At 33.3% G+C, this 24385-nt stretch overlaps 4 protein-coding genes, 1 long non-coding RNA gene and 1 pseudogene across 5 annotated transcripts; 2 read left to right on the plus strand and 4 right to left on the minus strand.

The window, feature by feature from the left end:
- Positions 1-378: 378 nt before the first annotated feature.
- LOC108484537 (protein DAMAGED DNA-BINDING 2) lies at positions 379-4667 on the minus strand. The gene is made up of 11 exons (XM_017788358.2): positions 4280-4667; positions 3338-3428; positions 3088-3215; positions 2591-2713; positions 2385-2473; positions 2168-2288; positions 1965-2056; positions 1730-1859; positions 1391-1639; positions 1115-1311; positions 379-848 (listed from the first exon to the last, which is right to left on the minus strand). Exons 1-11 carry the CDS (start codon positions 4475-4477, stop codon positions 629-631), a joined length of 1638 nt encoding a protein of 545 aa, XP_017643847.1. The 5' UTR covers positions 4478-4667; the 3' UTR covers positions 379-628.
- Positions 4668-7126: 2459 nt separating this feature from the next.
- LOC108485704 (E3 ubiquitin-protein ligase AIRP2-like) lies at positions 7127-10030 on the plus strand. The gene is made up of 5 exons (XM_017789557.2): positions 7127-7427; positions 8582-8732; positions 8814-8880; positions 8954-9188; positions 9484-10030. Exons 1-5 carry the CDS (start codon positions 7360-7362, stop codon positions 9692-9694), a joined length of 732 nt encoding a protein of 243 aa, XP_017645046.1. The 5' UTR covers positions 7127-7359; the 3' UTR covers positions 9695-10030.
- An 839-nt stretch (positions 10031-10869) lies between these two features.
- Positions 10870-12506, minus strand: LOC108485127 (UDP-glycosyltransferase 71K1-like). The gene has a single exon (XM_017788976.2). The coding sequence runs from the start codon at positions 12502-12504 to the stop codon at positions 11062-11064; it is 1443 nt and encodes a 480-aa protein (XP_017644465.1). The 5' UTR covers positions 12505-12506; the 3' UTR covers positions 10870-11061.
- Positions 12507-12812: 306 nt separating this feature from the next.
- On the minus strand, positions 12813-13829 carry LOC128286482 (uncharacterized). The gene is made up of 2 exons (XR_008277066.1): positions 13672-13829; positions 12813-13229 (listed from the first exon to the last, which is right to left on the minus strand). It is a non-coding gene; the product is annotated as an uncharacterized LOC128286482 (long non-coding RNA).
- A 5719-nt stretch (positions 13830-19548) lies between these two features.
- On the plus strand, positions 19549-20891 carry LOC108485126 (E3 ubiquitin-protein ligase AIRP2-like; annotated as a pseudogene).
- Positions 20892-21766: 875 nt separating this feature from the next.
- On the minus strand, positions 21767-23301 carry LOC108485125 (UDP-glycosyltransferase 71K1-like). The gene is made up of 2 exons (XM_053024629.1): positions 22549-23301; positions 21767-22467 (listed from the first exon to the last, which is right to left on the minus strand). The coding sequence occupies exons 1-2, from the start codon at positions 23299-23301 to the stop codon at positions 21853-21855; spliced, it is 1368 nt and encodes a 455-aa protein (XP_052880589.1). The 3' UTR covers positions 21767-21852.
- Positions 23302-24385: the final 1084 nt, after the last annotated feature.

Here is a 24385-nt window from a genome sequence, read left to right on the forward strand (position 1 = left end):
CAATTATTAATTTCATTAAAATCTCACACCAAAATACAAGCCAAAAACCTAATTGTGTTCTAAAAGTTAAATGAAAGATGAAATTTTAAAATTAAATTATATTATAAGTCCTTATACTTCTTATAAATTTAAAATTTAACCTTTATACTTTTATTTTTAAGAATTCAATCTTTACTTGTTCAAATTTTAAAATTCAAATTTAAATGTTATAACTATTAAATTATTTTATTAAATTTAAATTCATTATGTAACTATTTTTAAAATAAAAATACATAAAATATTTAATACACTGACAATTGAATTTTTAAATTCCAAAAACAAGATCAAGAGTAAATATTCTATAAAAATATAATAAAATATTAAAAGATAAATATTAACTTTTTTAATCAAAACCTATTTTACTTCAAACAGTTCAAATATACACTAAATCGGAATAAAAACCGATTTTAGTTCAAATAGTTCATTCAACCGATTCGAGCTAAATGCTACTTTAAAAACTATTTTTATCACTGACCGTTAGGCAAAATTAGTGATCTGATACGAAGATTATATATAGTTGATGGAAGCTATCAACAAAACCAAAACAAAAAGAAGCTTAGTTTCCATCTATGACAATGATGTTCTCGACTCAGCGCTTCGCCTTTCGATGAGTCATTTGCTTTACGGGTTTCTTGACCTTTACGTTTTTGCCTTTGACGTTGAATTTATCATCATCGGAATCATCATCGTAATCATCTTTTGACCTCTTGCCCCGCTTTTTCTCATCTCCTCCAAAGACGATGATTTTCCTCGTATCTGACTGTTCCGAAACGTCAAACTTCTCCTTCGGTCTCCAAATAAAAAGAGACCTAAAGAAAAATGATTGAAGTTAGATGGCTAATGGTGAAGCCAGGAAATTGTTTTAGGCAGTAAAAAATAAATAGTTGTTTTTGAGGTATCAAAATGCAATTTTATCATTATACTTACTTGGTTTCCTAAAATCTAAAGGGACTAATAGCCGATGGCCATGATGACTGAAGTATTCGGTGTAATCGTTTTGTTTAATCGTTGCTTTGCAAAATCAGATTGACAGAATTCTTATATAAGAGTAAAAAAACGGAGAAAGAATTCTGACCTTGAACTACCCGATGCCAAAACATCGTCTCGTGGATGTAGTTTGTTCACGGGAGTGATAGTAGTAATGTTCGGGTCCATAACCTCAGCTACTAATTGCCCCGTGTTTATGTCTATGAAATCGATAGGGTGTAGAGCAGTTCCGTTATAATTTTCACTGATGTAACGACCGATAACGGCTAGAGATTCTGAGGGATCCTGCACAAAAATGAACAAGGGAATCATTAAATATAAAAGAGATATGTTGTAAAACAATAACAGTATCCGGTTTTATGACCTTAGGATCCCATTCAGCTCGGAAAGGAGTCAAATGCCGATTGAAATCATGACTATGTACGATTTCCCGACTCGGTGAGTCCAAATCCCGGAAGATGGAATCCCATATGCGAAGGCGATTATCTTGAGACGTGGTAAGGATTTTAGTCCCAGAAAATGGAGAGAAATAGGCGGAGTTCACAACACGTCTATGCTCGAGATTAGCAAGAACAGATCCAGCTTCTAATCGACGCATATCCCACAAACGGGCCTATGATAAGAACGATGTTTGGTTGTCACAAGAGTACCGTGCAAAATAAAACACAAAAACCGAGCACAGCGATGTAATTAATAGTCTTACAAAGTGATCGTTTCCACAACTCAGCAAAAGATCTGGTTGAAAAGGATTACAGTGTAGACCGACGACTTTACTTCCTTTCTTATGGATCATTATTGCCTTACCGGTTTGGCTGTTGGAGCGACTATCGACCCTATATATGCCATAACAAAAATTTCAATGAAATTCGAGCATAACAAACTCATAGATTCATACTCAGGGTGCTTCCTGGCTTTACATCGGTAAGAAATTTACTCACAAGTAGAGGAAACCAAAGTTATCAGCCACAAGCACAACACCTCTCTCCAAGTTGATATCCATTCCGTAAAGCATCCTCCAACTCCCCGGACCCTAGAATGGTACAACTATCAGTCATGCTCAATAATATATTGAAAAAAGCATATTTTGAATGCATAAAGCATAAATCTTTGTCTCTTAGGTTAAAGAAACTTGAATCATTACCTGCCAACCATCTGGATTAAGATTCATTAAAGTTGATGAAATCCCGGTCTCTAAGTCTGTGCAACTGACAGTTCCATCCGAAGATGCAGCATATATCATACCATCATTTGCGGGACTGAACCTGCAACGGTTTGGATTCGAGAAAAAATACAGTATTTCCATAAAAATCTTTTCTTACACGAAGCAGCACACGAAAGACAAAATACAGATCGTTCACCTCATATTATTGAGTATGCAAGAGTGTATGTTTCCATAAACCGTCTTTTCATGCACTTTTGCAAAATCCCAAACTCCGAGTTGTCCTTTCTATTAAACGAATTAGAACAGAACAGAGAGACATGAATAGAGAATCAGAATCAAGATATTCTCAAATTAATATAAATTTAAACAGAGTAAGAACTTCTTGCTTAAGACTGGGTTGACCTTATCTCCGGACAAAAGGATGTGATTGTTAGTGGGATGAAACTCCAAACACGTTACTCTTCTACTGTGGTATCGGATAACAGCACAATCGACTTGATCCGGGATCACATACGCCGGCTTGATCTACGTAATGAATAAAAGAAAGCAATCAACAACCATGCACTAGTAACGGATATACCTCGAAAACACAACAGCCTAATTCACACCCAATTTACAATGACATTTCAAAATGACAAAATATATCGTCAAAGAACACAATCCAAACTCACACATGCACAGGATTTACGAACTCAATTCTCGCAATACAATTGAATTACAAATCAAATAACAGCACAATTGACTTGATCCAGGATCACATTAGCCAGCTTGATGCATGGAACAAATAAAAAAAAAAGCAATCAACAAGCACATCCCAGTAACGGGTATATCTTGAAACCACAACTGCCCGATTCAGGCCAAAAGGAACTCGACGAAATGATACCAAAGAGAGAACTCACCGGGGTAATTCTAGGTTTAAGTTGTCGCTCGAACACAAATTCCACGGGGTTCTGAGTATTTACATGGGGTGCAGGGACAACACCATGCTCTGTAGCAACTCTATGTGGACATGTCATTGTAGTATGACCTTCACAAAATGTTGTAAAACAGACAATCAACCAAAAAAAACATCATCAACATAAATACAGTAGAAAATTTTCAAAAGAACATCATTTCACAACAAAATTACACATTGTTTATGAAACTTACCAGGCATTTTGCAAAGAAAACAAGGCTTCATTGGGCAATCAATATAGGTAGCTCCTTTAAACCCAGCTTCATGTCCCGTTTTCTTACACACCTAAACCCCACCAAAATATTACAAATTGCATATATATATATATACGCTTTGTTGAGGGAAACCAACTCTTTTCGGAGAAATCTTATGAAGTATAGTTTGCTCGAAGTTATAGACCACTTAATGAATTGGTATTATCTTTAGTCAAGTCGGGTTTTGTTCCCAGACTTTGGGAAAACTCAGAATGCCTATATTGGTTCAAGCACTACCATGGCAAATGACACCATTTACTTGGTAGGTAAATGGTAACCGCACGACAAGAATGCTCCATTCTAATGACGCGCTCTCACTCTATGGTCACTCGACCCAAAGACAATACCGACTCGTTGAGTGATCCATCAACTCCGGACCCGGCCACGTGACCCGTTTTCTTAATCAACTAAACTTCACCAAAATTTTACAAATTTCATATATATATATATATAAACACTTTAAGGGGAGGCCGATTCCTTCAAACAAGTATGCAAAGTACAGTTGGTTCGTAACCTACGAATTCTTTGAAAGTTTTGTCTCCCAACTCTATGAAGAGCCTGAATTCAATGGAAGTTCAAACACTATCGATGGTAAATGATCATCATTTCTTTGATAGGTGACTATGCCACTTACGGTCCATTCCGAAAAGACACTAGCTCTATCAACCTGCAGTCTAAGCGGCTTTTTCAAACACTAGAGCTGCCCAACGAGTCGAAAAACAAAAACGTACAGGGGACAATAACGATAAATTGAGGGATTTATCGGACCCGAACATGCCACACTTCAAAAACTTTTCCGAAAATAAATCGAACTCCCCTCAACATATTTTTCTCTAGAAAAAATGTAACCATTTAAAAAAAAAAAAACTATAGTGTACTTACTTTACAAACTTTCTTGAGGCTAATAGTAATGGGTGATTTTCCTTTCTTTTTCGTATCATTAAACTCCTCAGTTTTCTCTTCGTTTTCATTTTCTTGTTCTTCTTCCTCATCATCATCATCTGATGAGCTTTGTTCAGAGTCTGTATCTCTCTCAATAAGTACCTTAGGGAACGCCGTTCTTCTTACTTGCGGTGCCATGTTTTCCCAAAGAAAGATAAATGAAGACAATACAGTGATCGGATACGAGGAAATTGAAAAAAAAAAAGAAAAAAAGAAAAGGAGGAAATCAAAGTGTTGTTTTTTCTCTTTTTGGGGAAAATGTATGCGAGGAAAAAGAACCGACTTTTGCTTCGGAGTAATTGGAACGTCGACGCACACGTGTTGTTTGATTTTACTGGATTGTCCTTACTATGGTACGGATGAAGGGTCTTGTGAAGTTGGGGTTAGTTTCGGGATTACGTTTGGGTTCGTGGCGGGAGATGACGTGGCTCATTTTATGCCGCTAGGTGTCTCCCACATGGAGCTTTCAAAACGGTGCCGCGTTAGGCCTGTGACCTTATTGGAATAGGTTGGGAAAAGTATACCGGAGGCCCTAGTACGAATAATAAATTACATTTCCTTCCCTACACTCAAAAAATGGATAAGTTACATTTTTAACATTAGATCTTAAAGTAAATTAGTTTATTTGTTAAAATTTTATATATTTTATCATTAAAATTTATCTTTATTTGGCAGCATGAAGTATAAATGATACGACATGTATAATTATCTAGTTATTTTGTCATTCAAGTTAAATTTTAATAATAAAAACGATGAAATTTTTAATAGAAATGACTAATTTTTTCTTTGATCTATCGGATAATGACTAATTTACCCATTGTTTTGAATAAAATGGACAAAATACAATATAACTCCTAGTACATGAGTCTCTATAATACTTTTACCGAATAGATTGAATTTTGCTAACAATCATTATGCTATATGGATTTTTCGTATTTTTTGAATTTAGAAATTTCAGTCTCAATTCGAATAGTAACAATTAAATTCGCTCAATCAAATTATGCTATTAATAGTGTAATATGAGTAAGTTGTGGATTTAATTCATTTTTAATTTGATATTTTTAATCTTTATACTTTTTTATTTCTAAAATTAACTAAAATAAAAATATTTTATTAGTATTATATGAATATAACAAGTTAGCATGCCATTATATGTATGATAATATGTTTGGCATAAAAAAACTTAAAAATAACAACATTTAACCTTACGAATTTAACAACTATTGTTCGAGTTATTATTAAAATTTCAAAATTACAAAATTTACCGAAAAAACCAAATTAAAGTGTAAAAGTTCAAATATGCAACTTATCCATAATACCAAGACTAATAACAAATTTTGACCTTTAGAAAAAATAGAATGCTCTTTTTTTAGCTTATCAATGTAAAATATGCATGAATTAGTTCTTACAATGTGTGGCAGTAAACTTATTCGTCCAAGTTTAAAGGCTCGCTCAACCCGTTTTTAAAGTTTGTAATATTGTACATTATATAATTTATAACACATAAAATTAAAATCTATAGTAATTTATATATTACTATAATATAAACATTAAAAAATTAAGATAATTATATATAAAATTATAACAAATTAAAATATATAATTATTATATATTAAAGTAAAGTAAATATAAATATATGTTTTAAATTTTTGAAAAATAGTATGTACTTAACTTAAAATGAGCTTGGTTAGTAATTTGTAAATATACGATGATTTAGAAAAAATTAAATTCATATTTTAATCAAATTAAAATTAAAAAATATAAAATATATTAATATCATATTTAGATCTAACACTAATCCAGCCAATTAATTTAACTCGTATTTATTATTATACTCTAGTTTCCATTAAAGGCACAAAAGTTCTTCCATTATATATACACACGTATAAAAAGGGGGTTGAGTTTGCATTTTGATTCCCTTGCTATTATTTAAAATGGATTAGGAGAACCGGCCATTAAAGGACAAACTTTAGTTGAGAATATGGCTGATTCATAGCAAGAATCCCCATGTTTCATGACCTAATATGTTATACTTTTATTGTAAAATATGTTATAAATTAAATTTATATAAAAATGTTTTTTATTCAATAATTTACATATGTATGTTGTGGTTTAAATTTTATTTTAGTTGAAAATTTTATGATTGATTAAGTTTTAGTTTGATTGATATGGTATTATTGTTAATATAAAAGGATGTGGGTTCAAGTGTGCTGAAGCACATTATCCTCTTATTTATGAATTGTAGAGAGGTTAGGTGTAATTTTAGGCATTATATAAAAAAGATCAAATATGATCAAAAACTATAACGATTAAAATTATTGTCAACGTAGAAGGACGTGGATTCGAGTGTACTAAAGTACATTATTTTTCTATCTATGTGTTACATAGAAATTATCTAATTTTAGATATTATATTAAAAATTAGATAAAATCAGACTATATAATTATTAAAATTTAATTCCTCGAAAATGGAGTGTGGAAAGATTATCTATAATTAAACCATAATTAATTCCTCAATACACATCTTAATTATGACTGTAAATCTAATAATATCTACCATTCGGATAAACCCAAGCTTTTTATTTAATTTTATTAATTATTTCAGCGCCTCCTTGGTTTTACAAAAGAAAAACTCTAGGCGCCGCCACAAGGGTTTTAGTGGATTCTCTACTGACAACCTCACGCGAACTCCGTTAATTTAACCAATAATAATCACCCACGTCACCATATTTCTTTATTTGTCCTAAGTCATTAGTGGATTAGGTTCAGACGAGGACAACACCGTAATTTCTCCACCACTTCCCCCTTCGCTTTTAAGGCATCTTAGTACCCCGACAGTGTTCTTAGATTGCAATTAAGCTTCGTCTCAGTTTACTAATTTTTAAAAAATAAAAATACGAAATTACAAAACTATAATTTTATTTGGAGTTTTTCTTTGGGAAAGCGGGGATTCTCTTTTAGCTACTTGATTGTTCTTGTGTTTGTTTGATTGGGAAATTTTTTCCGGGAAAATAACCGGTCATGAGAAAGTCGTCTTTCAAGGATTCACTCAAAGCGCTCGAAGCTGATATTCAACATGCCAATACTCTGTATAACCTTTTTTTCCCTCTCTTTTTATGTGATTATATATATATAAATTTTATTTGCTATGATTTTCTATTTATGTATCAAGTATTTTCTCTACTACTGTGATTGCTTGAAGACTTTTCACTTGCAATTTCTTTTTAAGGGGAAAAAAAAGGTGATGTAAAGGAATTTATATTTAAAAAAAGGTCGAAATTTAAATAAAAAATTATGGGTTTCTCTCTAAATCTCCAATGATTGTTGTTGTTTTTGTGTGGAGTTGATTGTTTCTGCACTTTGTGTTTGACAATAAAAGGTTTCAAAGCAGATTATTGAAGTTATTCTCAACATTCTATTCCAGCATAGCTTATCATTCATTCCAAAACGTATACATGCATGCGTGTACGTATGTATGTATGTATGTATGTATGTATGTATGTATGTATGTATGAAAGGTTTCTAAGCAGATTATTGAAGTTATTCTCAACATTCAATTCCAGCATAGGATATCATTCTTTCATTCCAATGGTTTAGGCACAGGGGTGAATCCAAATTTTTTTTAAAGGGCCGAAATTGAATAATAGATTTGAGAGATTAAAATTTAATTTTATAATGTATCAATTTATGATTTCATCATTTTTGAAGGGATTAAAAATAATTTTCTTCATTTTGGGGGACAAAGTGCAATTTTGCCATAAATTAATTTTAATTTGATCATTTTATGGGGGACTTAAATAGCAATTTTTCCATTTGAGGGGTGCCAAGGCCTTCCCTCAGATTCGCCCCTGTTTAGGCATGTATGTATGCATCGATAATATGTCTGTATGTATTTAGTGTATGAATGGATGGATGAATATGTGTGTGTGTGTGTGTGTGTGTGTGTGTGTGTGTGTGATGCACGTGCTTGGAATATGGATATTGGATTCACAATAATCGGCAAGACAATGGAGGATTATGTTTCACATATAATCGATAGGACATCATTGAACATTGTCCTTAAAGTTGTATCTGTTACAATGCCGAACCAAGTGAATATTACTAAAACATCATTAATCCCTACTAATGTCAAAGATTTACGGGCGCCGAACCCTAGTAATGACATTCATTTTCGACATTCTTATTGCTTTATCATCGGTCCTGCTTGATGTTTAACCCTGTGTTTTTATTGGTCCATTTTCAGGGCTTTAGATTATCCAAGGGAAAGAGACGGAGCACGTCTTCAAATGAGACTGTCCTACAGTCCAGCCGCTCAGTTTTTCCTTTTCCTTGTTCAATGGACCGATATTCAACTCGCCGGTGCCCTCGGTTTACTCAACGTACATATTTATATGGTAATGTTTCTTCCCGCCATACAATTTTCGACAAAATTATCTTTTTATTCTTCGAAATCGTAATCTGATGGATCAACGCAGACCTATGCTGATGGCAAGACCACCATGTCCGTTTACGAGAGGAAAGCCAGCATTAGAGAATTTTATGGTGAGTTCGAACGGGATTGCTTAGCTCGTTTTAAGTAAAATCCGGGTTCTCACTAGCTTTCTTTTTCGTGTAGCGGTAATATTTCCTTCTTTATTGCAACTTCAAAGAGGAATCACTGATTTGGAGGATCGAAAACAGAAAGAAGCTTGTACCGTAAGGTACCGTAGGAAGGATGAATCCGCAAGGGGGAAGATCTCGGAAATCGACTGTGAAAGGGAAGACGAGTGCTCGATTTGCATGGAGATGAATGGTCTCGTCGTTTTACCTAATTGCAGCCATTCTATGTGTTTGAATTGTTACAGCGATTGGTAAGTTACTCATTTCTCATAGTATAGCTTATTTGATACAGCGTTTGTAGGCTAAACCGAGTCTGTAAATATTTGAGATGATATCGTACATTCTCGAGTATAAACTTTTTTCGGGTAATACGGTTAGGGGTATCCCTATGTTTTTCGAGGATCTAGTCCCCTTCTTGGCCACATTCCGAGTCATACCCAAACCTGGGTTTGACAAGGAAAGCTATATTAGCGGTTTCCATTCACGAGGCTCTTCACGATTCATGTTCAAAATGTTCCAATGTTGTATTTCTTTCTTGTTTTTCAGGCACGACCGGTCTCAGTCCTGTCCGTTTTGTCGGGACAGTCTCGTAAAGGTCGACTCTTGTGACCTTTGGATTTACATAGAACAAAGCGAGATCGCCGAGTTATCGTCGATCCTTAGAGAGAATCGTAAGAGGCTCTTCACGTACATTGACAGATTGCCCCTCATCGTCCCGGATCCTGTATTTGCTCCCTTTGACGTCCATGTTCATTAGTTAACCCTACTTCTTATACATACGAGGCAGATTAAACTGCCTGTATATAATAACTAGCATGATATGTATACCCCTATCATACTTACTGTTTAAAAATGTAAATGGTTTCTGGTTCAAGCCTCCATGATTTCCAGTGGCCAACGAGCTTATGACCGATCTTTTGTTCTCGTAAAATCGAGGTCGATTTTCTTCCTGATGATATCTACCGCTAGTTCGTTGTTGATGTTGAGCATTTTAACACAAATTTTCATCTCCACCCGTATCTATCCTTTGTACCAAGCAAAGCTTTAGGGTTTGGATTATTTCAGATATGGATCGGTTTCCGGTTTTTTCAAATTTCTGTTGTTTTGGTTTTTGTTATTTTGAGTTTCGGTTATTCAAGTTTGAAGGGGGGTTAATTTAAAATTTATACTCGCATTCAAATCATTTTGGGTCAAGGCTATTTTGGATTTAAGTCAATTTAAGTTTATATAGTTTCTGTTTAAATTGAACAAGTTGGAGTTGTTAAGTCATTTGATTGTGTCAACAAGGAGATTTTAAAATTTTGAGGAGTCAAAGGTAAAATTTTTATTTAAAAGGACTTAAATTGAATGTTTAATAATTTTGAGGGACTAACAGTTATATTATTCAACTTAAACAAGAGTGGCCAAAGCCCTGTAAACTACAATGGGGCACAAGGGGCGTAACCGGAGATAAGTCGGGGCCTTCGCCCTTGGGTAAGTGGTATAATATTCTTTTTAGTTCCTCTTAAAATTAATGTTTCAATTTAATTTTTAACCCTTTTAAATGGAAGAAATTGTAATTTTGACCCTCTAGAAAATTATTTAAGTCGATGTCAGTTATTTTAATCTTTAACATGACTTTTAACTTTGACTCCCAAAAATTTTGTAATTTTATCTCAAATAAAATATTCTTGCATTCACATGCGCACACATATACTAGATATATTACATTACAACTCAATCATGATGTTAATAAATATAAGGAAAATATTTGGAACACTGTTAATAGAATTTTTAGACTTTACAAATATGTCGGGGTTGGCAAGTGTCCAATAAGACTATAGTAAAATATTAAAAAAGGAGATTCGTGACAATTTTTTAATATCGTTTGTGGAATAAAAAGAGTACACTGTTGAATACAAATTATTTACCCATACATAAATTTATTAAAAGTTTGTATAAAGACAAATGGATATTTTATATATGTCTTAAGCTTAAATCTCATAACGTATGATTTTTATTGATTTACAAAAGTATGAAAAAGATAAATACACTCTCGCAATAATATAACTTATTTTATAAAATAAATTGGTACTTTTTTAATTTCGTAACCGAATTAATACCCGATTGAATGGTGACACCAATTTAATTATTATTTATCATATCGTTGATCAATCTTTGAATTGAGAGGAACGAAGACCCTTCGCTAACAATTGATTTCCTAGCAATTTCAGCCATTTCCTTCACTTTCTTCCGAGCCTCATTGCGTTCATCCATTACTTGCTTGACCGCTTTCTCAATCTCATCAGCCATCACGACGTCGTCGACATTAAGTTGTTCGTAGTCGAGTCTTAGTTCCACTGCTAACTCTAATTCCTTCACCATCTTAAATGCATTCAATTTTTGTTCGGCGTACATAGGCCATGTTACCATCGGCACCCCAAACCACAAGCTTTCGAGGACCGAGTTCCAACCACAATGAGATACGAACCCTCCTATAGCTTTGTGAGCTAGAATCTCCACCTGCGGTGCCCACCCATATATCATCATCCCCTTCCCTTGGATCCTTTCTACAAACCCTTCCGGCAACATGTCCTCACTGCAATGAACGCCTTCCGAATCATCATTTCGTGGTGGCACGCGCAAGGACCATAAGAATTTGTATCCACTTTGCTCGAGTCCAAGTGCTATTTCTTTGACTTGGGGTGCAAGAAAATGCCCAAAGCTTCCAAAACAAAGAAATATCACTGATGATTGAGGCTGTTCATTGAGCCATTTCATCACCTTTTCATGTTGAGCCAAGTCGAATTTAGTATGAAGCTTACAATTTATATCAAGCACCGGCCCAACGGGGTAAACCGGGGGATTTCCGTGATCAGAGAAACTACTAATAGCATAAGGTTCAAGCTCCTCAAATGTATTAACCACAATTCCTTTGACAGCCTTGAACTTTTGAGCAGTCATCATAAGCAAAGGATAACCGTTATCCTTGTCAAACAAAGCCGAAGGCAAAACATTGAGAGGAACGGGATTGATAAATCCCGGGATCAGTTGGTCGGGATCGGACTGCTTAAACTCGAGGCTACCCCGAATCTCACCTTGTCGAGTCATCAAGTGGAAAAAAAGACTCAAACACCCTGCATTAGCTGTTAAAAATATATACGAAGGGACGTTAAATTCACGAGCAACATCGACCAGTGATACAAACAACAAATCGAAAACGAACCCTACAAATGTTACCGAATCCAATCTTGATCTCGACAAAAGGTCAACGACAAAGTCTTTCAAAAGCGGCGTATGTATTTCCCTGACGACATTAACGTGATCTTGGATCGACTGCGAATGATTATCAACAATCGAATGACAATGTTGTTGTTGAGAAACATCGATAAAATCGATTGGATCAAGTTTTGAGGCCTTGACCGATTCGATATAAGCATCGGCAAAAGGATCGGAAGGCAATTTAACAAAAGCAACGCTGATCGAAATCCGATCATCGTGATCAACAAGACGCTTTGCGAATTCAAGAACTGGGATCAAATGGCCTTTACTTGTTGACGGAACAAATATTAGCTTTGCTTTCTTCATTCTCCTTCAAGCAAAAAGTTCAAAAAGAGAGTATAAATAATGGATAATTTATTTGAACTTTTTTTAAAAATAAATAAATGAGACCCACGTTTCTTTTTTTAAAAATTCTATTTTTTCTTTAAAATATTCTACATTGAGTGTACCAGTTAATAATTCATAAATAATTCAAATTATAAATAAAAATAAATAGCTTGTTTGAATGTTACGGCTATTATTTCATTTAAAAGATTCCAACAACTTTCAATGATTTATTGATTTTATGGAAGTAAATAATTAAAAATTAGAAGAAAAAAAGAAGTCTTGGTGGATTGGTTGTAATGATAATTATTTAATTTTTTAAATATTTTAAAAAATATTTGAACAGCTCTAGGTATTGATTTTAGGCCTAATGACAAGAGAACGTGGATTCGAGTGAACTGAAGCACATTCTCTTCCTATTTATAGGTTTGGGAGAGACTGTAGGTAGTTTTAGGTGGTGTATTAGAAGTACCTGTACAGACCCAATATTGCCCGGGCCCATAAACAAATATAACAGCCCAATATACCCAAGCCCAAAACTAAACTTTAGCCCAACTAGTCCTAAAACTTCTCAGCCCCCAAGTTCAATCGCCCATACTGTCTGCCATCGCCCAATACCCTCGTGCCAAGGGCCAACGCACGGCCTCACGTCGCCCCAGTCTCTGAACCCATACCCGAGCGCCAACGCACAGCCCCGTGCTCGGTACCTACAAAAGATACAAACAAAAATGGCAGAACAACAAATGGAAGGGAACGGGAATTGTATTTGGAATTTATTTTCCATTTTGTCTTTCTTTTTTTCCTCTTCGGCTATAAAGCGAAGCAGCGAATCAGTTGTAAAAAAAAGGAAAAAGGAGAGAAAAAAGATACGGAGATTGAATGCAAAGATCAGAGGTGATTTCATACTTTTCTTTTCTTCTTCTGATTTTTTTATTTTATTTTCTTCTTAATTTACTCGTTGTTATTACATACAACCAAAAACCGATGAAAGCCACAAATATTTTTGCTATGCGGATATAATGACGAAGGTCAAGTAGCATTTTTACTTTACAAATCTATTTCCATTTTTTTTTCTTTTAAAAAAAATAATAATAATGAGAGATTCGAGCATTTCATTCAAACAAAGAAGGAGAGGAGGAAGATACTTACTAAACCCTTTTAAGACTTGTTCAAGTGTCTTCAACGGGGAAAGCAGGAGCTTTTTGCATGCATATGGCCACCAAAATAATGGCGATTCGGCTGCTAAAAAGAAACCCAGGAAACTTAGTTCCCAGGCTATGTTTTTCGGCTACAATTGGGACTGTGTTTTAGGGAAGAAGCAGAAAAAAAAAGGGTCTTAAATGACCTAATTTTGAAACGGCGCCGTATGAAAAGAGGGGAGAACCTGCGCCTCAACCCATTTGGGAACCCAAGATTGTGCTAAAGCGCCTAAAATGAAATATTTATGTAGCAAGCCCTTCCCAATCACGCTGCATTACTATTAACCCCTTTTTGCGCCTAATTGGTTTTGTTTTCTTAAAAATCTTCCCTAAAGTTTTACTTAATGTTGCATTTTAGCCCATGTTTCCATGCAGGTTTCAGGATCGGGGATAATTGCAATATTAATCCCTGTGAATTCATGCATGTTAAATGTGGGTCCATTTATTATTTGCAACATGTTTTCATTATGGAGTATTCGTTATTTCTACTTTAAATTTTTTTAAATTCATTAGATTTCAGTTATAGTTTTGGATTTGAGTTTATTTATTTTGTATATTTTGAGTTGTTTTATTAATATGTCAATATTTATTTATTTTGTATTATTAATTATTGTTTTTCTTCTTTATATTATTTGTAATGTTCATATTAATTGTTTCATTTGTTATTGGTTATTTATTTGTTGTAAATTAAGGTAATTGAATTTTCATATTGCTGTACATCATTTGATATAATATTTTATGTGTTAATATACGTGTATATACTTCATGATAATTGGTTTTATTTCATGAACATTATTAACATTAAATTATTATGCACATATTTAACCTTTTTGGGTCCACATGATATATATATATATATATATATATATATATATATTTGTTTTCTAAAATGAAATCATACATTATATACATTAATTAAATTTTAACTATACATATACAAAAATTATTAGTTTATATAATTTAAGTACATTTTTAAACATTGGTATTTTTATACATATAATTTCTCATAGATTTATTCACATATTCTATACACTTTTCTTATTCAAAAGGAAAATCTCACACATTTTGTGTATTATTTAAATTATTATTAAACACATATTTAGAACACATATTTAATTTTTATTCATTATTAAAGCTAAGATATTCTTATACATATATTTTTTAAATAAACTCATATAATTGTGTTTTTTTTTATGAAAGCTGTGTTTAATTCTATAACTCATATTTTAATTGAATGATATCTTGACATACAATTATTTCTAACATTTCTCCACATGTATATAATCCATATTAAATTATTTTTACTATGGTACATGTCATTATTTTCATATAACTTTATGTAAATATTTTTCTTTGTATGTATCCTCTTTCGAAGTTATTTATATGTATAATATATTTCTTTTAAGAACCCTATTTTAAATCTTATAATTTATTTATTGTATACACTCTCATATTATCCTTATGTATTATATTTTTTATATATATTTTGTTACTTATATAACTTATATAGTACCTTTGTTTCTTTCATACCTTATTAATTTCACTTTTTAAAATAATTATTCCCAAATTTATTTATATATACGTGTTTTATGAATTTATTATGTACATTATATTTTATCATGTGTTTTATTATTCTTTTATATTTTATATATTATTTAAGCTATCATGTACATTGTCAATTTTAGACCAAAATTCTTTAATACTTTGCATATCATTCGATTTGGAAATATTCATCCTATAACACATATTTTAGAGAGTTGTGTATATGCATCTTTAGTTTGTTCTTACAAACGATTTTAAATTCATCAATTTATATATTGTGTAATTTACGTATTCGTCATTATTTTAAAATCATTTTATATCATATTGGCCTCTAATTACTATTGCCATGTATATTACCGTGGCATATTATTTATTCATTCTATTGTCATTATTTTCCATGCATAATTGAAATCGAGTCATATTTCCAAGTTAGTCATACTTAGTTGTGATTGTTTGTTAGTTGATTAAATAAATTGTGTTATTTTTGCTCTTCCATCGTCATATTTTTATGCGTACATTACCCCATATCATCGTTTTCCACTTGGTTTTTGAAATGTAATTTTATAAAATCCGAATTTTATGATTAATTTCGTCTTATCTCAAACCGAATTAATGCGTTCTAAGCTAGTTTCACAACTATTAAAAATCCCCTAAACGAAGGTGATGTGCGATATTTGGCAATTCGCGGAATCGTGCCCTAACGTGTTGGGTTACAATTTCTCGTTTGCTTAAAATAATCAAATAGCCCTTCAAAATTTCACTCGTGTCTTCTAAAAATTCGTTAAAACAAAGGCAATATTCGGGGTTTGACAATTCGGGAATCATGCCCTATCGTGCTGGGTTGTGATTTCTCGTTTGCTAAAAAAAATCGAATATTCCTTTAGATTTTCACTCATGTATAAAAAAAAAAAAAACAAACCCTTTTCAAAACGAAGGTGATGTTCGATGTTTGGCGATTAGAGAATCGTGCCCTATCGTGTCGGGTTGCGCTTTTCCATTTGTTCAAAACAGTCGAAGATCCCTTCGAAATTTCACTCACATTTTCTAAAAACTCTTGAAAACGAAAGAAATGTTCGATGTTTGGCAACTCGGGGAATAGTGCCTTATCGTGCTGGGTTACAATCTCCCGTTTGTTCAAAATAATTGAATATCTCTTCGAAATTTAACTCGATTTTCTAAGGCAAGGTAATGGTCAATGTTTGGGAATTCGAAGAATCGTGCCCTACTGTGCTGGGTTTCGGTTTTCCGTTGAACTAAATAATGAGCATCCTTTTGTGATTTTCAAATTTTCGGACGTCGAAACAAGAAATTCTTGGCAACCGACTCGGGTTATTCAAATGTTATTTAAAAAAGAACCACATTTCAAAACATTTTAATTCTAGACATAAGGACAGTATTTAATCGATTTGGTACCAATTTTTGGGCGTAGTGAGGGTGCCAATCCTTCCTCATACGTAACCGACTCCCGAACTCGTTTTCTCATATTTTCGTAGACCAGAATCATTGTTTTAGTAAACTAAAAGGTTTTATTAAAATAAATTCTTAGGTGATCCGATCACACCAAAACAAAATGATCGGTGGCGACTCCATATGTTTTGTTTTTCAAAAGTCGATTCCTTTATTTTTCATAAAAAATTTAAATTTTTAACCGAGGGATGGTCTCGACAGTACCTATGTTACTATGTAAAGTTGATCTTAGTTTTTTTACTAAAAATTGTTTTAGATTAGTCCTTGTATATTAAAAAATTATTCAAATCATGACATCGTTACAATTTGTCATTAAATTACTGATAATTTGGATAAAATATATCATACTCAATTGATTTACTTATGGCCAACCTTGACTTTTAAAAAACTTAACTATCCCCCATAAACTCCATGTATTTGTGAGCTGTCATGTAGCTGAAAATAAATACGGGCATATTGGGTTTTGTTCAATTACATGTTAGTTAAAAAATATATGGATATTTCCAAGAAAGATGGTTGAGTGTTTTTATGGGTCTGGTCGAGTCATGAGTAAATCAATTTATTTTTGGCCATCTTGGGTAAATCAATTAGGTATATGATATATTTTTTCTAAATTGTTAGTAATTTAACTATGAAATGTAACGGCGTCATGATTTTAATAAATTTTAATGTAAAAAACTAATCTAGAGCAATTTCTAATAAAGAGACTAAAATAAACTTTATATAATAATATAGAGACTCCCAATTGACTTTGATGTTAAATTTATCATTATGCTTAAAATATTTTATGTATTCATTTCTTTGCTTAAATTTAAAATATTTTCTTGTTAAAATCAATTTCACCTTCAACCCTTAGTTATTTGAGGTAATTAGTGGTAGTTGATTAAAGATGTGTATTAATATTTTTATTTTTAGGAATAATGGGAAAAATATATTAACAAATAAAAAGTTAAAATATGTCACAGATCCATGTCTTTTCTCAAATTTGGAATTCAATCCATGTACTTTTATTTTTAAGAATTTAGTCTTATTTTTCAAATTTCAAAACTTATGTCCAACAGTTAACACTGTTATGATTATTTTGTTAAATTTAAGTTCATTATAACGTCATTTTTTAGTGACATTGTTGTCAAGCGAATATTTTTTTATTTCGAAATATCACACCAACAATTTTAACAAAAAAAATTAAAAATGTTAATAGTTGAAGTCAAATTTTGAAATTTGAAAAGTAGAGGGACTAAATTCCAAAATTCAAAAGTGGGCTTATAACATATTTTACCCTAAAAAATTTGGAATTACTTATCATCATCGAGCAAATTATGGAAATTTGATGCAATGAAAATATAAAAGGCTCTAGAAGCCATTGAAAAGTGATAATGATAAAGAATTCTATGTGTTGGTCTGATGGTCAGGGTGTTTACCGCCCACAGTTGTGGCTTATGTTTAAGTCGCGTTACTGTTAGGGCTTTGTCCTCCTCTTATAATTCACCAAAAAAAGTGATAATGATAAAAATAATAAGAGTTAAAGTGAAATGTGTTCTACCTTTTAAAGGGAGTGTATAAATTCATAAATACTTGTTTGATTTATGAAGTAAATTATCCTTATAAATATAGTGAAATAGTTAGGATATAATTGGCATGCCAGCATTTTGCATTAGAAGGCAACAATTTCTGTCTTGCATAACACTTATGTACATAATGAGGGCCATGATGTTTGGTGTGATGGTTAGATTGCATTTCAATGTTATAAATGTACTTTGTTCAGTTGGAATCCCGAGTATCTCAATCTTTTTTTACTAGAGTTTACTAAGTGCTAAGTGTTTTAAACAATGATGATTGAATTTATATTTAGGATGTGTTTCAAACATGCAAGTCAGTAATGCTACAGTATTAGGGCAAGGTATCGATGCACAGGGACCATGTATTGATATCTCTGCCCCTACACCACTAAATTTATGGCTTTTAAGCTCAAATTAACCTTGAACCAGGTCTTAATGTTATAGTTTTGTAAAGATACCTTAGAAATGATTTGAAGAGTGTATTAAAACCTTAGAAAATTATTTTTCACGAACCAAGTGAAAAGTGACTTGATTTTCAAAAGAAGACTTTATTGTCTCATTTTCGAAAGTGTGCATTTTAAGTCGATTGAAAAATTAAAAAACTAGTTTCAAGATTTTACCTCTTCTTAACGCTTGGAAACTGATTTGATCATAGTTTGAAATGTATAGCAAAGTTTTAGAAATATGGAATCATGGATGTATTAAATCCTTTAAATTTGTTTTATGATAAATGCTTTCCATAAGAAATTTTGTAAGTGCAAACATTGTATCTGTGTGATATCATTCATCCGTATTGATGGTCAGTGTGGGTGAGGAATGTTACAATCTTAAGCTTAAATCTTACAACATGTAATATTTTATTGATTTAGAAAAATACAAAAAATATCCTCATAATAATATAACTTATTTTGTAAAATAAATATTTTTTTTATCATTTTCCAATTGATTTAATTCTCGATTGACTTGACTTGTGACATTATCTCAAAGCTAACTTATCATATCCTCAATGAATCTTTGAACAGAGAGGAATGAAGATCCTCCATTGACAATTGCTTTTCTAGCAATTTCAGCCATTTCCTTCACTTTCTTCCTAACCTCACTGCAATCATCCATTACTTGCTTGGCCACTTTTTCGATCTCGTTGGCCGTCACAACATTGTCGATGTTAAGTTGTTCGTAGTCAAGTCTTAGCTCCACCGCTAACCTTAATTCCTTCACCATTTTAAATGCGTTCATTTTTTGTTCAGCGTACATAGGCCATGTTACCATCGGCACCCCGAATCACAAGCTTTCAAGGATTGAGTTCCAACCACAATGGGATACGAATGCTCCTATTGCTTCATGGGCTAAAATCTCCACCTGCGGTGCCCACCCGTATATCATCATCCCCTTCCCTTGGATCCTTTCCGTGAACCCTTTCGGAAACATGTCTTCATTGTAACAAACTCCTCCTAGAGCATTGTTTTGTGATGGTTGCGGCGGTGACGATGATTGCACGCACAAGGACCATAAGAACCTGTATCCGCTTTGCTCAAGTCCAAGTGCTATTTCTTTGACTTGGGGTGCAAGAAAGCGCCCAAAGCTTCCAAAGCAAAGAAATATCACCGATGATTGAGGCTGTTCATCGAGCCATTTCATCACTTTGTTGTGTTGAGCCAAGTCCGACTCAGTGTGAGGCCTACAATTGATATCAAGCACTGGCCCGATGGATCAACGCAGACCTATGCCGATGGAAAGACCACCACGTCCGTTTACGAGAGGAAAGCCAGCATTAGAGAATTTTATGGTGAGCTCGAACGGGATTGCTTAGCTCGTTTTAAGTAAAATCCGGGTTCTCCCTAGCTTTCTTTTTCGTGTAGCGGTAATATTTCCTTCTTTATTGCAACTTCAAAGAGGAATCACTGATTTGGAGGATCGAAAACAGAAAGAAGCTTGTACCGAAGGTACCGTAGGAAGGATGAATCCACAAGGGGGAAGATCTCGGAAATCGACTGTGAAAGGGAAGACGAGTGCTCGATTTGCATGGAGATGAACGGTCTCGTCGTTTTACCTAATTGCAGCCATTCTATGTGTTTGAATTATTACAAGGATTGGTAAGTTACTTATTTCTCATAGTATAGCATATTTGATACAGCGTTTGTAGGCTAAACCGAGTCTGTAAATATTTGGGATGATATCGTACATTCTCGAGTACAAACTTTTTTCGGGTAATACGGTTAGGGGTATCCCTATGTTTTTCGAGGATCTAATCCCCTTCTTGGCCACATTCCGAGTCATACCCAAACCTGGGTTTGACAAGGAAAGCTATATTAGCGGTTTCCATTCACGAGGCTCTTCACGATTCATGTTCAAAATGTTCCAATGTTGTTGTATTTCTTTCTTGTTTTTCAGGCACGACCGGTCTCAGTCCTGTCCGTTTTGTCGGGACAGTCTCGTAAAGGTCGACTCTTGTGACCTTTGGATTTACATAGAACAAAGCGAGATCGCCGAGTTATCGTCGATCCTCAGAGAGAATCGTAAGAGGCTCTTCACGTACATTGACAGATTGCCCCTCATCGTCCCGGATCCTGTATTTGCTCCCTTTGACGTCCATGTTCATTAGTTAACCCGACTTCTTATACATACGAGGCAGATTAAACTGCCTGTATATAATAACTAGCATGACATGCATACCCCTATCATACTTACTGTTTAAAAATGTAAATGATTTCCAGTGGCCGACGAGCTTATGGCCGATCTTTCGTTCTCGTAAAATTGAGGTCGATTTTCTTCCTGATGATATCTACTTCGTTGTTGATGTAGTTGAGCATTTTAACACAAATTTTCATCTCCACCCGTATCTATCCTTTGTACCAAGCAAAGCTTTAGGGTTTGGATTATTTCAGATATGGATCGGTTTCCGGTATTTTCAAATTTGTGCTGTTTTGGTTTTTGTTCATTTTGAGTTTCGGTTATTCAAGTTTCTTTAGCCGTGTAGTTTGGAGGGGGGTTAATTTAAAATTTATACTCGCATTCAAATTATTTTGGATTAAGGCTATTTTAGATTTAAGTCAATTTAAGTTTATATAATTTCTGTTTAAATTGAACAAGTTGGAGTTATTAAGTCATTTGATTGTGTCAACAAGGAGATTTTAAAATTTTGAGGAGTCAAAGGTAAAAATTTTATTTAAAAGGCCTTAAATTGAATGTTTAATAATTACGAGGGACTAACAGTTATATTATTCAACTTAAACAAGAGTGGCCAAAGCCCTGTAAACGACGATGGCACAAGGGGCGTAACCGGAGATAAGTCGTGGCCTTCGCCCTTGGGTAAGTGGTATAATATTCTTTTTAGTTCCTCTTTAAATTAATGTTTCAATTTAATTTTTAACCCTTTTAAATGGAAGAAATTGTAATTTTGACCCTCTAGAAAATTATTTAAGTCAATTTGATTTTTTATTGATTTATAAAAGTATGAAAAAGACAAATACACTCTCGCAATAGTATAACTTATTTTATAAAATAAATGTTTTTTTTTAAAACTTCGTAATTGAATTAATATCCGATTGACCCGTGACACTAATTTAATTATTACATATCATATCGTTAATCAATTTTTGAATTGAGAGGAACGAAGACCCTTCGCTAACAATTGATTTTCTAGCAATTTTAGCCATTTCCCTCACTTTCTTACGAACCTCATTGCGTTCATCCATTACTTGCTTGATCGCTTTCTCAATCTCATCAGCCATCACGACGTCGTCGACATTAAGTTGTTCGTACTCGAGTCTTAGCTCCACTGCTAACCCTAATTCCTTCACCATCTTAAATGCATTCAATTTTTGTTCGGCGTACATAGGCCACATTATCATCGGCACCCCAAACCACAAGCTTTCGAGGATCGAGTTCCAACCACAATGAGATATGAACCCTCCTATCGCTTCGTGAGCTAGAATCTCCACTTGCGGTGCCCACCCATATATCATCATCCCCTTCCCTTGGATCCTTTCTACGAACCCTTCCGGCAACATGTCCTCACTGTAATGAACACCTCCCGGATCATCATTTCGTGGTGGCACGCGCGAGGACCATAAGAATTTGTATCCGCTTTGCTCTAGTCCAAGTGCTATTTCTTTGACTTGAGGTGCAAGAAAACGCCCAAAGCTTCCAAAACAAAGAAATATCACTGATGATTGAGGCTGTTCATTGAGTCATTTCATCACCTTTTCACGTTGAGCCAAGTCGAATTTAGTATGAGGCTTACAATTTATATCAAGCACCGGCCCAATGGGGTAAACCGGGGGATTTCCGTGATCGGAAAAACTACTAATAGCATAAGGTTCAAGCTCCTCAAATGTATTAACCACAATTCCTTTGACAGCCTTGAACTTTTGAGCAGTCGTCATAAACAAAGGATAACCATTATCCTTGTCAAACAAAGCCGAAGGCAAAACATTGAGAGGAACAGGATTGATAAATCCTGAGATCAATTGGTCGGGATCGGACTGCTTAAACTCGGGGCTACCGCAAATCTCACCGTGTCGAGTCATCAAGTGGAATAAAAGACTCAAAAACCCTGCATTACCAGTTAAAAATATATACGAAGGGACGTTAAATTCATGAGCAACATCGACCAGTGATACAAAAAACAAATCGAAAATGAACCCCACAAACGTTGCCGAATCCAATCTTGATCTCGATAAAAGGTCAACGACAAAGTCTTTCAAAAGCGGCGTATGTGTTTCCCTAACGACATTGACGTGATCTTGGACGGACCGCGAATGATTACCAACAATTGAATGACAATGTTGTTGTTGTTGTTGAGATACATCGATGAAATCGATTCGATCAAGTTTTGAGGCCTTGATCGATTCGATATAAGCATCGACAAAAGGATCGGAAGACAATTTAACAAAAACAACGCTGATAAAAATCTGATCATCGTGATCAACAAGACGCTTTGCGAATTTGAGAACTGGGATCAAATGGCCTTTGCCTGTTGATGGAACAAATATTAGCTTTGCTTTCTTCATTCTCCTTCAAGCAAAAAGTTCAAAAAGAGAGTATAAATAATGGATAATTTATTTGAACTTTTTTTAAAAATAAATAAATGAGACCCACAGTTCTTTTTTTAAAATTCTATTTTTCTTTAAAATATTCTACATTGAGTGTACCAGTTAATAATTCATAAATAATTCAAATTATAAATAAAAATAAATAGCTTGTTTGAATGTTACGGCTATTATTTAATTTAAAAGATTCCAACAACTTTCAATGATTTATTGATTTTATGGAAGTAAATAATTAAAGAAGAAAAAAAAAGTCTGGTGGATTGGTTGTAATGACAATTATTTATTTTTTAAAATATTTTTAAAAAACATTTCAGCAGCTCTAAGTATTGATTTGAGGAGAACGTGGGTTTGGGTGTACTAAAACGCATTTTTTTTCTATTTATGAGTTTGGAAGGAGTTATGGATAGTTATAGGCAGTGTATTAGGAGTACCTATGTTACTATGTAAAGTTGATCTTAGTTTTTTTACTAAAAATTGTTTTAAATTAGTCCTTGTACATTAAAAAATTATTCAAATAATGACATCGTTATAATTTGTCATTAAGTTACTGTAATTTCGATAAAATATATCATTCTCAATTGATTTACTTATGGCTTACCCTGGCTTTTAAAAAACTTGACTATCCCCCAAAAACGCAATGTATTTTTGAGCTATTGTGTTGTAACACCCTGAAAATTTTTACAGTAAGATATTATCTTTAATATAGTAAAATAAGGAAATAAAGTGACAAAAAGAGGAAAAATTGAGTTATGTCACTGGGAAGTATATTATGATATACTGATTTAAGAAAGGACTAAATTGTAAAAGTGAGAAAAGTTTTGTGGCCCAAGAGTAAATACTCAAAATTTGAGGGATTAAAATGTAAATATGAAAAGTTGAAGGACTAATAGTGCAAATATTTTAAGGGTGGAATGATCTAGAAACCAAGGAAAATTGATGAATTAGGACCAAATTGAATAGGTGAAGAATTATGAGGGACTAAATTATAATTTTACCAAATTAAGTGATGACTCAAGAATGAAATTTTAAAAGATCACTAGGAAAA

This window comes from Gossypium arboreum, chromosome 13 (genome assembly GCF_025698485.1).
Source record: "Gossypium arboreum isolate Shixiya-1 chromosome 13, ASM2569848v2, whole genome shotgun sequence".
Lineage (NCBI taxonomy): Eukaryota > Viridiplantae > Streptophyta > Magnoliopsida > Malvales > Malvaceae > Gossypium > Gossypium arboreum.

Coding starts and splice junctions, on each gene's coding strand:
- LOC108485127 (XM_017788976.2), bottom strand. CDS start 12,504: ATGAAGAAAGCAAAGCTAATATTTGTTCCGTCAACAAGTAAAGGCCAT.
- LOC108485125 (XM_053024629.1), bottom strand. CDS start 23,301: ATGAAGAAAGCAAAGCTAATATTTGTTCCATCAACAGGCAAAGGCCAT. Junction 22,468..22,548: donor CGGTTTACCCCATTGGGCCG/GTGCTTGATATA, acceptor CTCAATGAACAG/CCTCAATCATCAGTGATATT.
- LOC108485704 (XM_017789557.2), top strand. CDS start 7,360: ATGAGAAAGTCGTCTTTCAAGGATTCACTCAAAGCGCTCGAAGCTGAT. Junction 8,733..8,813: donor TCAACGTACATATTTATATG/GTAATGTTTCTT, acceptor GGATCAACGCAG/ACCTATGCTGATGGCAAGAC. Junction 8,881..8,953: donor CAGCATTAGAGAATTTTATG/GTGAGTTCGAAC, acceptor TTTTTCGTGTAG/CGGTAATATTTCCTTCTTTA.
- LOC108484537 (XM_017788358.2), bottom strand. CDS start 4,477: ATGGCACCGCAAGTAAGAAGAACGGCGTTCCCTAAGGTACTTATTGAG. Junction 3,429..4,279: donor GCCTCAAGAAAGTTTGTAAA/GTAAGTACACTA, acceptor GGTGGGGTTTAG/GTGTGTAAGAAAACGGGACA. Junction 2,289..2,384: donor TGCATACTCAATAATATGAG/GTGAACGATCTG, acceptor AAACCGTTGCAG/GTTCAGTCCCGCAAATGATG.